This window comes from Rhinopithecus bieti, unplaced genomic scaffold (assembly GCF_001698545.2).
Source record: "Rhinopithecus bieti isolate Rb0 unplaced genomic scaffold, ASM169854v2 scaffold_2254, whole genome shotgun sequence".
NCBI lineage: Eukaryota > Metazoa > Chordata > Mammalia > Primates > Cercopithecidae > Rhinopithecus > Rhinopithecus bieti.
The window spans coordinates 275,774-290,521 of NW_016803982.1; the positions used below are offsets into that span (position 1 = coordinate 275,774).

The 14,748-nt window shown below is 40.3% G+C and overlaps 1 protein-coding gene across 1 annotated transcript in view; it reads right to left on the reverse strand.

Annotated features, from left to right (window-relative positions):
* Positions 1-12,011: 12,011 nt before the first annotated feature.
* Positions 12,012-14,748, reverse strand: part of LOC108521476 (putative methyltransferase-like protein 21E pseudogene) — an 18,618-nt gene continuing 15,881 nt past the window's right edge. Inside the window, exon 6 of the mRNA XM_017861336.1 lies at positions 12,012-12,740. Within this exon, the coding sequence (XP_017716825.1) occupies positions 12,337-12,740 (404 nt within the window). The 3' untranslated portion in view covers positions 12,012-12,336. The remainder of the gene's footprint in view (positions 12,741-14,748) is intronic.

Sequence of the window (14,748 nt, forward strand, 5' to 3'; positions counted from 1 at the left end):
TTAGACTCCTAAGCTTTAAGGTAGCTTTAAATTCTAGGTTCCTAATAGTCTGTATATTTGGTTAACTCATAACATATTATACTGAAACACATTTTTTGCATGAGAATTTTGAGTCATTCTGGAACCAAGAGTTTCTTCTAAAGCAACTGGGTAAGTCAAAAGCATTTGATTTGATGCCAGTAGATATGATCCCCATTACCTTACAGATTGCTAAAACTGTGAAAGCATAAACTTCAATATTAGGCTTAGGTTCAAATCCCTCTTCTAACATTTAAAACCTGATGTGACCTAGGCAAGTCCCTTAACCTCAATAAGCTTTAATTTCTTCATCAGTAAAATGGGATAATAGTGTTTAGCTCAGAAGACTGTTGTAAGGATTTTTTTTCACATTCATACAAGCCATGTAATTAAAGTGTACAATTCAGTGGTTTTCAGTATATTCATAGCAGTGCACAACCAATACCACTAATTCCAGAACATTTCCATCATCCCCCCCAAAACCTCTGTACCCAGCCGCAGTCATTCCCCATTTCTCCCCAATCCCTATCCTCGGGATAATAAACATAAAGAACTCAGCAAAGTTCCTGGCTCAAAGAAATCCCTTAATATAGGGCAGTTGTTATCAGACATCATGCCTACCACATCCCGACAACATGAGGTTGGAATGTGCTTTTTCCCTGTACCGTTTGAATACTTTCTACATGCCCCAAGACGTACTAGACATATACACATAGAGGAAGACGGATGGGGAAAGGGAGGGACACAAAAGATTTTTTATGCACAGTCCATAAGCAAATACGTAAATACATCTGAACACACAACTCTTTTTTTAAATGTTTCATTTTGAGAGAGTCATAGATTCACGTGCTGTTATGAGAAATGATACAGAGAGACACGTGTACTCTTTACACATACCTATGTAATCTAGTTATTTTTATGTAATCTATTTTCTTATGTTGTGAGGCTTTGTTGTTAGTGTTCTGTCCTCCATCCAATTTACCAATGCAGACAAAGAGGGGAAATAATTAATGTTGCTGAGTGGACCCAGCCATGAAAGCGCTGAGAACCTGGGAGTATTCTCCCTGGAGATCTGTGCAGTCACTCTCAGCTTTTCACTTTAGCTTGAGACACTGTCACTCCCTACTGAGTCTTCCTTTCTACAGAACCCCTGACCACTTCTGGGTGAAAAGCAGAGCCTTTTTCTGTGAGGCTGAACTACTCAGGTTCTTGGAAAATGGCGGTGTTGTGGCTCATTGGGCAAAGGGTGTAGTTTGTGTTTAACATTGGAATATTCCAATTTCTATTGATTAGATCAATTAATATTCTAGTGGTGAGGTGAGGTAGTATGTTTTCTTTCTTCCAAAAACAATTACTCTGTATTGACTGAGCTCTAGGGGAAATGTTTCCTAGGATATAGCTGAGGTTGGTTTCAATGCAGTTGAAGTCTTTCATGTGGAAAATTCTCTACTTAGCAATTACATGCAATGAGAAAACTTGAATTCATAAGTGGTTCAGTAAATCACAAGCCATGAAGAGTATAGAAAGAGCCAAAGAGAGAAAGTCTGGGAATTCAGCCAAATTCACATCACCAATATTTCCCAAAAAATGGCCAATAAAATCTTGTGGAGAGCATTTTAAAAACACAGATTTCTGCACCAAAATACACCCATCCCCACTCTTGGTGGCTCTAAATTCAATGGATTAAGGCAGACCAGAGAAAAAGGATTTCCATAAAGCTTCCCACGGGGTTCCGCTCGGGAGCCAAGGTTGAGAACTACTGCTTCAGGCTGGTATATTTCACTGTGATGACTGTCCCCTCAGTGGGAAAGAGAAAATGAACACCTCCCTTTACCTCCACTGTCAAAATTCTTAAATTTCTTTTATTTTAAAATTATTTTTTACAATGATAATGATGAATTTCAGTTTTTCAAATTACTTAATGGAGATTATCTAGTTGGAGGTATTATGATACCAGTCTCATGGAAGAATATGCCCTGAATTCATCACAAATTTGAAAAGGAAAAAAATACTATACTCCACTGCTGCCAGAATATTTCACTTGTGACCAAAAAAAAAAAAAAAAAACTCACCAAGCAAGGCTGGGCACAGTGGACCATGTCTGTAATTCCAGGACTTTGGGAGGCCAAGGTGGGTGGGTTGCTTGAACCCAGGAGTTTGAGACCAGCCTGGACAACATGGTGAAACTCCATCTCTACAAAAAAATACAAAAAATTAGCCAGGTGTAGTGCACACACCTATAGCCCCAGCTACTGGGGTGGCTGAGATGGAAGGACCACTTGAGTCTGGGAGGTCAAGGCTGTAGGAGCGAGACCATATCTCAAAAAAAAACAAAAAACAAAAAACAACTCACCAATACCAACAACCTTCTAGCCTATCCAGCAAGTGGTGAAGGTGGGTGAAAACAAGGTGCATGTCCAGGTACACGCCCACACTGATGAAATCAAGAACTCTGACTGAGCTTCCCCCACTATGCTCCCCCATCCCTTACAAACCCCTCTGTACCCCACAGATCCCACGCTCAACATTGTCACTGTTCGTGTATGTCAGAATCATACCTCTGAAGACCATATAAAGGTTGGGAATCCAATCTCTGGGACTAGGAGCACATTTTTAATTAAGAGCCTGTCTGAATTTGGAGCTATTACACACTGTAGCAATAAAATTAAACACTGTCACTCTCTGTTCTTTAATAGCTTACACACATCTCATATCCAAAGTCCCCAAACTAGAATTTTAAGAAATATCCCCTTAGTCTCTGGCTGTCAAATAATCTCTGCACAATTTTTCTCACTTCGTCTTCACTTCATAGACTGTAACTATGCTTAAAGTATTAGACTCAAATGGGCATATGTGGCCCATAAACATAAAAGAATATTTAGTGCATGCAAAAATGATAGCCTGTATCGTGCAATCTTGCAAGAACCTGGAAAGGATGGAGCCTAGAAGGCCTCTTGGGAAGGTGTTCTTTCCAGAAAGAGGTGCCTTTAGAGATATGAATCATCAGACACAGCCAATGGAGTGAGTGGAGGATACAGTGGAGCAGGTAGGTGGAAGCATCTCCCTTTTGTACCAACATGCCCCAGCCTCAAAGGATGATCTCTGAAGACGGAGATGTAGTGTACGGCCACACAGTGGGTCTCAAAGTCTTGTTCCCAGACCAGCAGCATCAGCATCACCAGGAACTTAGAAAACACAAATCTTTGGGCCCCATTCCAAATCACTGAATCAGAAACTCTGGGGTTGGGGTTCAGCAACCTGTGTTTTGACAAAACCTCCAGGTGATTCGGATGCACCCTCAGGTTTGAGAACCACTAGGTTACAAGAAATGGAAATCTGACAAGTCCGATCAGACATTTCTTCTCAGGCTGTAAGAATCAAAATCTCCCTTCCTACCCCAGTGTCCTCTCTGGTTGCTCCCTGTCTTGTTCCCTTACACTCGCCTCCTCTTCCATCTCCTCCCTCATCACCCCTTCCGCCTCATCACACACCAGTGAACACCTGTACAGCATTCAAAGAACTAGAAACCAGCCCCCATTTCTCCTTTTCTTGGAGAATGTATTTCACAACGTGTGCAAAGTGCGCAGGCAAGAGGCGGAATTTAAACAATACCTAATTAAAGAAGACAACACCACACGTTTATCACATTACACTGTTGTGTATTTACCCCTTGCCACTTTTGATGCATTTGCATATCATCTTTTATAATTCAATTCACTTGCTTAAATCATTTCTTTTATTTTTACTTATTTATTCAGAAGGAAAAGTTCATTTTGCAGATCACCGGATCCTCCCAGTGGTGATCATCTGTAATTTCATACTCAAATTTTATTCTCGGAGCTCTAGGGTAATGGTATCTAAATCCTTAGACTATCACCTACTTGGTAGGAGCGTGAAATAGAAGCAAAGCAAGCATTTTATTTAAGAGAGATTGCATCAACATCCCAGCTGAAATTTCTTCAGATGTTGGCTTTGACTTCTTGCATTTATCAAACTCCGTATTCAGTCATCTGCTTCGTAGAGATGACAATCAGCAGGCTTCAGGCTCTGCTGGTCAGCTCAAAAATCAGCCAGGAATAAGCACAATAAAGAGACTATCAGAGAGAAACATCTTGTGATTCCTTTCCTCAATAACCTTGGGGTCTCTCCCTCGGGTTTCCATTTCTACCATGCTGCTTTTGAAGTTGTGCCTGTGCCGGGCAGCCATTTCCCACAAGAATTTTAAATAACAACGTTTTCCCTTCTCTCCATTCTGGAACATTCAGTGGCTGTCTTGCCTCTGCTCTCCTGTGGCAGTCAGCACCGTCCTCTTCACCTCATGCTCACAGGACAGCCTCTGACATCGTGGCAGCTCTCCGAGCCACCCCTCTTTCACCCCCTCACCCACCACCCTGCTCCTGCATCAGCTTACATCCTGTCACCTGTCGGAGGGCTCCAGCCAGGGCTTGCAGCTTACTCTGCAATATCGCCCTCCAGGGACAGAGGTGCCTGGTCAACCTCAGGCTAACGGGCACCAAAGGCCATTTCCACTTAGACAAGCACTTTGCTGCCAAAGATACTGGTGTCCTTCCAGTATCCCACTCGGTCCCTTTGGCCTGGTCTTTGGCATTGGAAGGCTGTGCTGCCTGAGTCAATGCGGGCCCTCCCGTTGAAAGATTGCTGAAAGGTGGTTTCCAAGAACTGGTGTTCTCACATCACCCCATGGCTTAACTCTGCTGATTCAGGGAGAGTTCCCGCCTAGTAACAGACCTATAAACATCAGCACCGTTCACAGAATATGGCCACAAACAGATCAGATGAGGTTTTAAAGTTCATCCCCACCCCCTTGGCCTTCTCTGCTGAAAAGTCAGCAGAGGGCAGCCCCCATTTCATTCATTTTGTTCTTCCTGAGCCATTGCCCAAGCAAAAGAACAGCATTTGCTTCCACCTCGGCACCTCCTTTATATAATAGGGTCTTTTTCGCTTCCCACATTGGTTGTTTTAAGATCAACATACACCTTTAAATTAATTGCTCTAATATGTGCTCAATATTCCTTGCAAAGAGAAACTTAGTGAAGTCTTTGCTGGGTATATATGTGGATTCATAAAATTCTACTCTTGGAGACATACTGTGAAAAGGAGTACATTTCTGCAGGCTCATCTCAAGAGCAGCCACTTAAACTAATTTGTGCTCAGGTAGCAAATGAAGACAAGGTTTATGAAACCGGATAGCTCCAAATTAGCTAGGGAATAAAATTAAAATTTGGGATTTCCTTGCAGGGCTCAGAGTGGAAAACTTACACAAGGCCATACTCTGTAAACAGCACAAGCTTTGGTGCCATAGAGACAGAGGTTCCCATCCCAACAACTGCCACCCATGTGTAACCTGGGAGGAGGCTTATTTCTGCTGAGCCATAATATCTTCACATATAAATTGGGGTAATGCCACTAGGGTTGTCAGGATGATTCAGTGAGATGCTATATTGGAAATCTCTAAAACAGTCCTGAAAGCAGTGAGTATTCCACTAATAATGGATATTACTTCAGCAAAGATTCGTAGAAGCTACAATCTTTCCAGCGAGTCATCGCAACAAGTCACTCCTATTTGCCCCCAAAGCTTAGCACACACACTTCCTTCTGCCTAGAGCATGTCCCGTCTCTCCTCTCTGCCTTCACCTCCATCTCCTTCACCCAGCTATACCTTCCCCCAGAAGCCCTCACTATGCCCTGGTTGTGCATTAAGTTCCCACTGCCAGGACACCTAGAACTGATTGTTTTTCATGTATTTCCCCTACCAGGCCACCCCCAGTTCTGCCTCTGCCCATCTACACCGGACTCATGGTCTCCATGAGGACTGGCCCTGACTACCTGTTCACTATTGTGTCTGCAGCCTATGCTTGGCACATTGTGGGTTTTCAGTAAATACTGAATAAATAAATGAATGAATGACAACCATTAGAGTCTTCCAAAAGAAGAAAAACTAAAATTCAAGGAAAGTGAGAGGGAATTGCGTTAATTATTCTTTATTCAACTATTTATTATGCATTAATTAATAGTTGCATTCTTATAATTCCCTTTCATCCTCCTTGAATTACTTCTTCAAAAAAATACGAAATCTGTTCCCAAGAGTTCTAGCACTTTGTTCCCCTGACCCCTTGAATGTTGCACAAAATGTTACCTTAATTTCTTTCCAATATGTGATTACAAAATGTGTTATTATGCTTTACATCTTCTAATTCTTAAATTGACTATCTATTAATCACAGAGATACCAAGGAATGAGGAAGTCCTTGGTAGAAAAGTGTTAATAATTTACCAGTTGCCAACTGTACTTTTACCTCTGCATGCCAGTTAGGTAGAAGCATTACTCATGTTTTTTAATCTAAGAATTTCTTACATTTTTATGGCCTGTCCTTTGGGCTTATTTATGATGGTTTGTGACAAAGAGACAACCTTTGCCATTAAGATTTATACTCTACTAACAAAGAAAACGCAGAAGTAGATAAGAAGCCCAAATTAAACCACAGCACTAGATAAGAACACCCAAATTAAATAATGACACTAAAAATTTTAAAAAAAAAAATTCCAGTGAAGGTAATTTAAAATTAAAGCAAACAGTATAGACATTGCAGACTATGGACAATGAGAATATAGAAATTTTCAAAACCTAAACTACAAAATCTAGCATTTGCCAAATAAGTCACTTTAAAATTTTATACTTATATTTGTAGTGTCATGAAATAATACCCAGCTATTAAAATATTTTAATGGCATGTTTTAATCTCATTCTTTTGTGCCTTTGTTTGAAAACCAAGCAATATTTTTTGGTTTGGTAAAGTGTTCTTGGTTGGCAGAAGATATTCAGTATTTTCTGTTTTCCCATTAATACCATTTATCACAAAACTGACCTAGATATCTGTTATTGTTTTTAATAATCCCTTGAAATTCCTTGATGGTAAATGCCAATTGTAAAACTTGATTGGATTTCAGGAAAAGACAATTGCCTTAGAAACAAAGAAACAAACAAAGAACACAGAGGAAAAAAATCCTGCCTTTGAGCAGGATTTTTGAGAGTGAAAGCACTGTTCATGATAGAGACCAAAGGTTAGTTCAGTAGAATAAGCAGTCAACAGTGTATGCCCAGCAATCTAAATACTACGCAGCCATACGCGACCTGAGTAAACACAAATGTCCAGCTCAGGAATCCTTCAAAAAGGAGTTAATATGACCTCACAACTAATTGATGCTAACCAAGGCACCTAAGACACAACTATCCCGTTAATACTACAGTATAATTATACAGAACGCTGTCTTTGATTTTGTGTGGAACTTCAAAGCAAAGCAAATACTGACACTGGACTTGCAGGTAATATCCTAGACTTAATTTCACATCGCAGACTCAAACATGGTGATACCTGGGTATGGAACTCATTCGCAAACCACTTCCAGGCTTCATAAAGAAGATAGAAGGAACTGGGTCCACACACATACACACTAACACAAATGCCTATAATTTTTAAATTTTGCTGTGCCTGTATTCCTACAAACACTTTTGCAAATCATTTACTTGCTCCATTCCCAACTGTATTTCCTGTTATCGCCTTAAAATTTATATGTGCCTTGAAAGTACATATTGTTGACCATTTTTATTTTCTTCACCTACAGATTCCCATGAAAACTAAATTAAAATGAAGTAGGAAGAAGCACAGTCTATTAAATTTCTTTTAGTCTTATCAATAAGCTTACTTCTTTGATTTACTTATGGTTGACTTTAATTCTTTTATATCTACAACCCAAGGTCCCCAGCTTGTTTTCAAAGTTAATACCTGCAAATCTCTTCTTGTAGCAAAATTCCACTCAGTGGATGTTTTATTTCCAAATGATACTTAGAAATTATGTGTCTGTTCATGTGCAATGGTGCTACCTAAACAAATGAGACATGGTCTCTGTCTATAAAGACCAGGCATCCACTGAGAACACCAAGCTTCTATACTCTGAGGCCTTAACGAAAAAAATGGAACACTCCATTCTGTTATTGCTTCCTCAGCTTTTTTCTTCCACAATAGTGAGCTTCCTATTTGACTGCAGATATGTCAGGAAGTTACCCAATGTCACCAATTCTTTATCCAAAAGAAAGGGAACACAGTATGAATACGGAATGAAAAAAACTTTTTTTCTAAATTCTGGTAGACAAAAATTGGTACAAATCAAAGAGGATATATCATTACATTCCAAGATAGAAGGTTTTAGTGCAGTACTTAGTTTCCAAAGACAGTTGATACGGTCTAGGGAACAGAACTCTCATGGTTACCTATGTGTAATTTTAAGCTGCAGAGAATCTCCTGCAGGTTGGGGTATCTTCTATGAAGTGATAGCTATTCTGTAATAACCTATATTAAAACTTTGACAATCAGTAAGTTCATTCTATTGGAAATCCAGAAAGTTACTGAAAGAATTGGACCAAGGTTTTTAATAACATAGTCTAGCATGTCAAAAAGCCAGATTAAAAGGTGCGAAAATTCACAGTATAACTCCCTTAGACTGAAGTTAACAAATCAATTCCCAGTCGTTAAAAAAAAAAAAAAAAAAAGTAAGGTAGAAAAGGCCTACTCCAATTACATCTTTTGAAATTAAATTATTGCAAAATTGGATCTAAAAAGTATGGAGAAACGGCAGCAAAAAGACAAAAGAATAGAAGAATGAAGTGGATAATAGAATGAAGTGGAAAAGAGGGGCATGGTATGTGTGGGTGGGTGTTAAAATAGAATGAAGTAGAAAAGAGGGGCATGGTGTGTGTGGGTGGGTGTTAAACTTTGGGAGTGAATGCTATAAACAGAATAAAACAATGAATCCGGAACACTGCGTTTGACAGATTGGCACATGGAGAAAGATGAACTTTACAAAACTGTATGTTTAGTTTGGTCCTAACGCTGTCTTTGAAAGGACACCTTATGTATTCTACCTAAAAATAACTTAGTAATGATATTCAAATATTTTCTTAGCAGAGGAGCCATTTTTTCATTTGTTACCCCAAGGTTCCTGCTGCATTTCCAACTCTCAGGCTCCTAGAAACCTCTAGAGGCAACTTTCTGGAACCTTGGAACTCTACTGACCAGTTCAAAAACCACTGTGTTTGTTCATGTTGTTCAAAGTCATGTTGTTTCATGTTGTTCATGTTGTTCAAAGTCAACAGATACGCACATAACTGGAGTAGGGGAGAGTGTGTAGAACCTTCAAAATCATCTCAGTATACACACCCATATGTGATCTCTTAATGACTCGGGGCCTAGTCCTTGTTTTACCCTCTGTCTAGTCTTTTTGTTCCCTGAGGGAGCTTCACAAACTATCTCTAAGCTATTGACTATACATTTATGCACAGTGACTCAGCACTGACTCTTTCTCCCATACACTCTACACTCTACATGGTGGGAAGGTCTGTTGATTCTGACAGCCAAACACATCTAGAACTGGCCACTTCTCGCCACCCCAATGCAGGCTGCCACATCAGATTGTGGCAGCCTCTCCCTGGTCTCATCTCTCCCCATTCTAGTCTTAAAATGACAGCCAGAGTGGTCCTTACATGAGGAAAGTTTCTTTCACTCCTCTACTCACAAAACCATTCACAGATTCTCCATTCTACCAGAAGAAAAGCCAGAGCTCTTTCTGAGGCCTAAAGGTCATGCTGGACCCTGTGATAAGCCACCCAGATCCTCTTCAGGGTGACCTAACCCGTGCTGCTGGAGCTGGTCAATGTCTTCAAGACTGCCTCAGCTGAAGTCACCTCACCCAAGGTCACAGAGTCTTCCCAGGGCAGCCCATATCCAATGACTGGGCCACACGGGGTCATCAAGGCCCAGACATATCTTCCCAGTCAGGCCAGTGCTCTGTGTGGGGGTCATCTCAGACTGTTACTGGGACTGTATTGCAGTTCGACCTGTTTCTGTCCTACTTCCTTCCACTCCCTTCCATAGGTCTTCATTTCAACAGCACTCCCTAAAAAATGATCTCCTCACCCAATTCCCTCTCAGAGTCTGTTTCTAGAGAACCCAGCCTGCAACACAGTCCTATGCGATCTAGCTCCCTGTAGCCTCTCTGAACACTTGCTCACTCTGCACCAATCTCTCCTGCTTGCTCTGTGCCAAGCACACTGGCCTTTGATATTTCCAGAGGATTGACTGACTCCTTCCTCCAGATCCCTGCATGGTTGTTCCTTTTACCTGCAACATCCTTCCCCAGACACCTGCACTGCTACCTCCTGTCAGCTTCACCTAAATATCGCCTTCAAAACAAGCCCACCCTGACCTACTCACATAGGAAATAAAAGTTTTAAAATGGAACAGGTCTCATTTTTTTTTTCTCATGTATTTGCTTATCTTTCTGGATATTTATTTCATTTTTGAAGAAATGACTTCACCTGCTTTTAAAAGCTTGAAAATTCTTGTTTTAAATATATAGACAGTGCAGTGGTTAATACAGGATTTGGGCTTGCAGAGACCTGGACTTGAATGTCCTAGCACTACCACTCTGCAGCTGTGTAGCCTGGGGACATCTCAGCCTCAGTTTCTTTATCCGTGAAGTAGGGATAGCATAGCTTCTACCTCTTAGAATGGTTATGAGGATTAAGTGACTTTATGTAAGTAACAGACTGTGAAAATGACAAAGATCCATGTAAATATTGGGAATTATTGAGAGATTTTCCTATGAACAACATGTACTAAAAAAATAAAATAGGCCGGGCGTGGTGGCTCAAGCCTGTAATCCCAGCACTTTGGGAGGCCGAGACGGGCGGATCATGAGGTCAGGAGATCGAGACCACCCTGGCTAACACGGTGAAACCCCATCTCTACTAAAAAATACAAAAAACTAGCCGGGCGAGGTGGCAGGCGCCTGTAGTCCCAGCTACTGGGGAGGCTAAGGCAGGAGAATGGCGTAAACCCGGGAGGCAGAGCTTGCAGTGAGCTGAGATCCAGCCACTGACAGAGCAAGACTCCGTCTCAAAAAAAAAAAAAAAAAAAAAAATTAAAAAAATTAAAAAAAATTAAAAAGTAAAATAAAATAAAATACACTGGAGTATATTTGTAGCCTGACTTACTGATCAGAGTCCTAGAAGATATTCTTTTCAACTATACTCAACCTGGAGTGGACAGAAAACTTTCAGCAAAGCAGAAAGGACTAATTCTAGAAAGGAAAGTATCACCCGAGGGCACAGTAACAGCCCAAAAAATGTTACTGGGGACATGGCAGAGTAATTACCAACCAGTGTCGTCTAGGCAGTTACACAGTACAAAATCCTAATTCTTTGCTCTTTTTGCACTGACTTTAATTACTACAGACTTTATTCTACTCTAAGGAAATTCTACTCTAAGGAAAGCTTATGTGAAAAAAAAAATCATATCGTAATTCAAGTATCTAGATGTATATATGTTCATCAGAAGAGCTTTAAACTTTAAAACCAGCTATATGTCTGATTATCTGAGATCAGAGACCCAAATCTTTTCATACATATTTTTAACCCAAAGTGTGTATACTTATTTCTGTTTTTGTGATACAAAATAATGATCGTTGGCTTAAAACAAAACAATAACTTCTCCAAAATCTCAACAATTTTTGCTTGTGTTCACTCATTTTTCATTGTACAGAATAAAATGTCCTCATCCATGACCTCAAATCCACAAGCTTGACTGATTGCAGAGGTTACATCAGAGGTCCACTCTGCCAGGCAGAGATGATAGACCACCTATAAGATAGCACTAATGGAAACCACAAAAGTCTGAGATTTACCATTACATTATGTATCTGCCTGTTCAGATTTATTTGCAGATCCCACTGTAGTCGATTTCCTTATTTCTAAAGAGAGAATCATAAGCTTATGTTTAAAAGAATTAATAACAAGTTTCACTGAAGAGATATCATTAAAAACTATCATTTTGTGATTATACATTAAAAATAATAATTGCACCATTGATTAAAACAATAATAAATGGTGATGTAAGGAATAAGGACAGCAGACAATGACAGCACAGTGTGACTTTGCCAAGAGTTTCTATTACTGCATGAGTAGAAGGCAGGTCTGCATGCTGATGGAGACAAACTAGGAACAAGTTACCCCCAATCCTACAGACTCACGTGCAGTATCTGGAAAAATTACTGCCTGGGGTGAGGCAAATTTGGGAAACTATCTTCTATTCTCATAGTGAGGTGTGTGTGTGTATGTGTGTGTGCATCTGTGTGTGTATTTGCCTTTGGGAAACTCAATGGCACATAAGGTTATTCAGGGGTTTTTTTCAAGTGATTATTTGCTAAAAATTGCCTCAGCCTTTCCACATCCTCACTGAGGATGTCATACACTCCTCTGGTTTTTCTTCACAGCTTTATACAACTTAATATTCAGGCTAGGGAAACTGGAAATTTCCTCCAGGTCAAACAACTCCTTAAATCTATCTATAAATTTATTTTCCTTCTCCAACCTGAATTTCATGGCCCAGAGGATGATGGTGGTTTCTTTGCACAGATGGTCAAAGGTAATGAGGAGCTCTTCCAAGAAAGGATGAGCGTAGACCACATCTGCTGCCAAAATATAGTCAAAATTATTAGAAGACCTGGGGAAGTTTGTATCTAAAGCTACTCCCCAGGAGAGTTCTTTAACCTGAGGCAAATGCTTGCTTTTCATTTTGGTGTTTCGGGAAATATTATATTGCAGGTTTCCAAGTAATTCGGGTAAATCTGTGGCCGTCACATGAGCACCTGTGAAGCAAAGGACAGTAGAGAAAGTAACCCTCATGAGATAAGGTAGAACAATCAAGAGTTTCAGGCCAACATGCACTTTGCAGTTCTGCAAAATTGTTCATCCCCCCACACAACAAGACTCATCAGTACCTATACACACAAAGGGAATCCCATTCAAATGGATGCTAAAGCAGCTATATGCCTCTGCTTAAAGAGAAAAAAAAGACAGAGAGAGACCCATGGTACTTTTGCACACCATTGCATTTTTTATGTTCTGGTTTTTTGTTCTGGTATGTTTTGCTGTTACTATTGTTTCTGTTTGCTATTTATCTACTACATACCAGGAGAAAAATAATCAAGAGAAAGAGAAAGTCAAAATATTTGGCACCCTCATTGGAACAATGAGAAGTCATTGATGGAAGAATAGGTACCTCCCTAAAAGAATTCTGAGCCTCAGTCGTGTAAGACCAAGTGAGAGTATGTAACATCGGACATCCTGGAGTTGAACAGGAAGTGCTCAAGTGAGAAGTGGAGGGAGGAAAGAAGACCTTTCCATGGCATTCCCTGAAAAGTATGATGACATCCATGCTATGCCCAGGTTTTCAACTTGGCCCAACACAAGTGTAAATCTTCCCATCAAAAGATGCTAAAAACCTAGTCACAGCATGTGTATTGTGCTCATAAAGCTACCACTCACAGAAGAAGATGTAAACAATTTCCAAGATAGAAGTGAATAGTGATGGGTTTTTGAGGAAGAAATACGGCAGGAGCAAATTTGTAGAAATTTGGTCACTAAAGTAAACCTTGAGCAGTAGCAAAGGCTGAAAATAATCTGCAAATAAATCTAAGATTGTCCAACTCTGCAGCATCAGAAAAGCACAGACCAGGTAAAGAAGAAGAAAGCAGAAATGGAAGAGAAGTCTAGTTCAGCTCAGACAAACAAGAAGCTACTCCTCAGCAGCAATATCACGAGTCTCTTGGCATCAATTGTATTTTGTGAAAACATTAAAATGGGAGAGGAATATGCCTGTCATTGGTACACTCACGGAGATACAAGCCTTTATATTCTACTAGGGGTGGGTCTATCATTTTCAACAAATCTTTTTTAAATCTCAGGGTAGGGAATACACCTTTGCCCATATTGAATGTAAACTCTCCCTTATACTTAATATCTTTGTGCCTAGAGAGATAAACACTACCACTTTCAGCATACTGACTAAACAAAGTTTCTATCTTTTAATATTTGTTTCAAGTTAGACAAGCGGACTCAAGGGACCAGTTCTTTTTAATAAAATCAATGACTCCCCGAAGCACAAATTCTGCTCCTAAGTCAGGCTTTCAGGTATAAATCGAATAGTGACTCTGACCTATCCTTACTAAATGGAGTAGTGACTTTGGCAAACAATATCAGGATACAGCAACTTTTAAAAAAATATATTTGGGAAGACTCCAAGAGACTTATAAATACTCTTATAAAAACAAATTTGAAAGTTGTAAATTGCTAAATGTTCAATTCCTCTAAAGATTTTAAAGTGGCAGGTGTGCACTTCTGAAGATCAAGAAAATCAGGATGGATCTGGGTAGTGCACATCAGAGAAGGAGCTAAGCTAAGGCAATGAGATAGATAACAACAGCAAAAAGACTGAACTGAAACAGGCTCAGGCATGTATTAAAAACGATCACATGCTTAGTTGGAAAAGATGCTCGTGAGAGAACTCAGGGTAACAATAAAAAAGAACGGAGGTGGGTCAGGCACAGTGGCTCACACCTGTAATCCCAGCACTTTGGGAGGCCGAGGCGGGTGGATCACCTGTGGTCAGGGGTTCGAAACCAGCCTGGCCAACATGGCAAAACCCTCTCTCTACTAAAAATACAAAAAATTAGCTGGGTGTGGTGGTGCGTGTCTGTAGTCCCGGCTACTCGGGGAGGCTGGGGCAGGAGAACCGCTTGAACCCAGGAGGCGGAGGTTGCAGGGAGTCGAGATCGCACCACCACACTCCAGCTTGGGCAACAGAGAAAAAAAAAA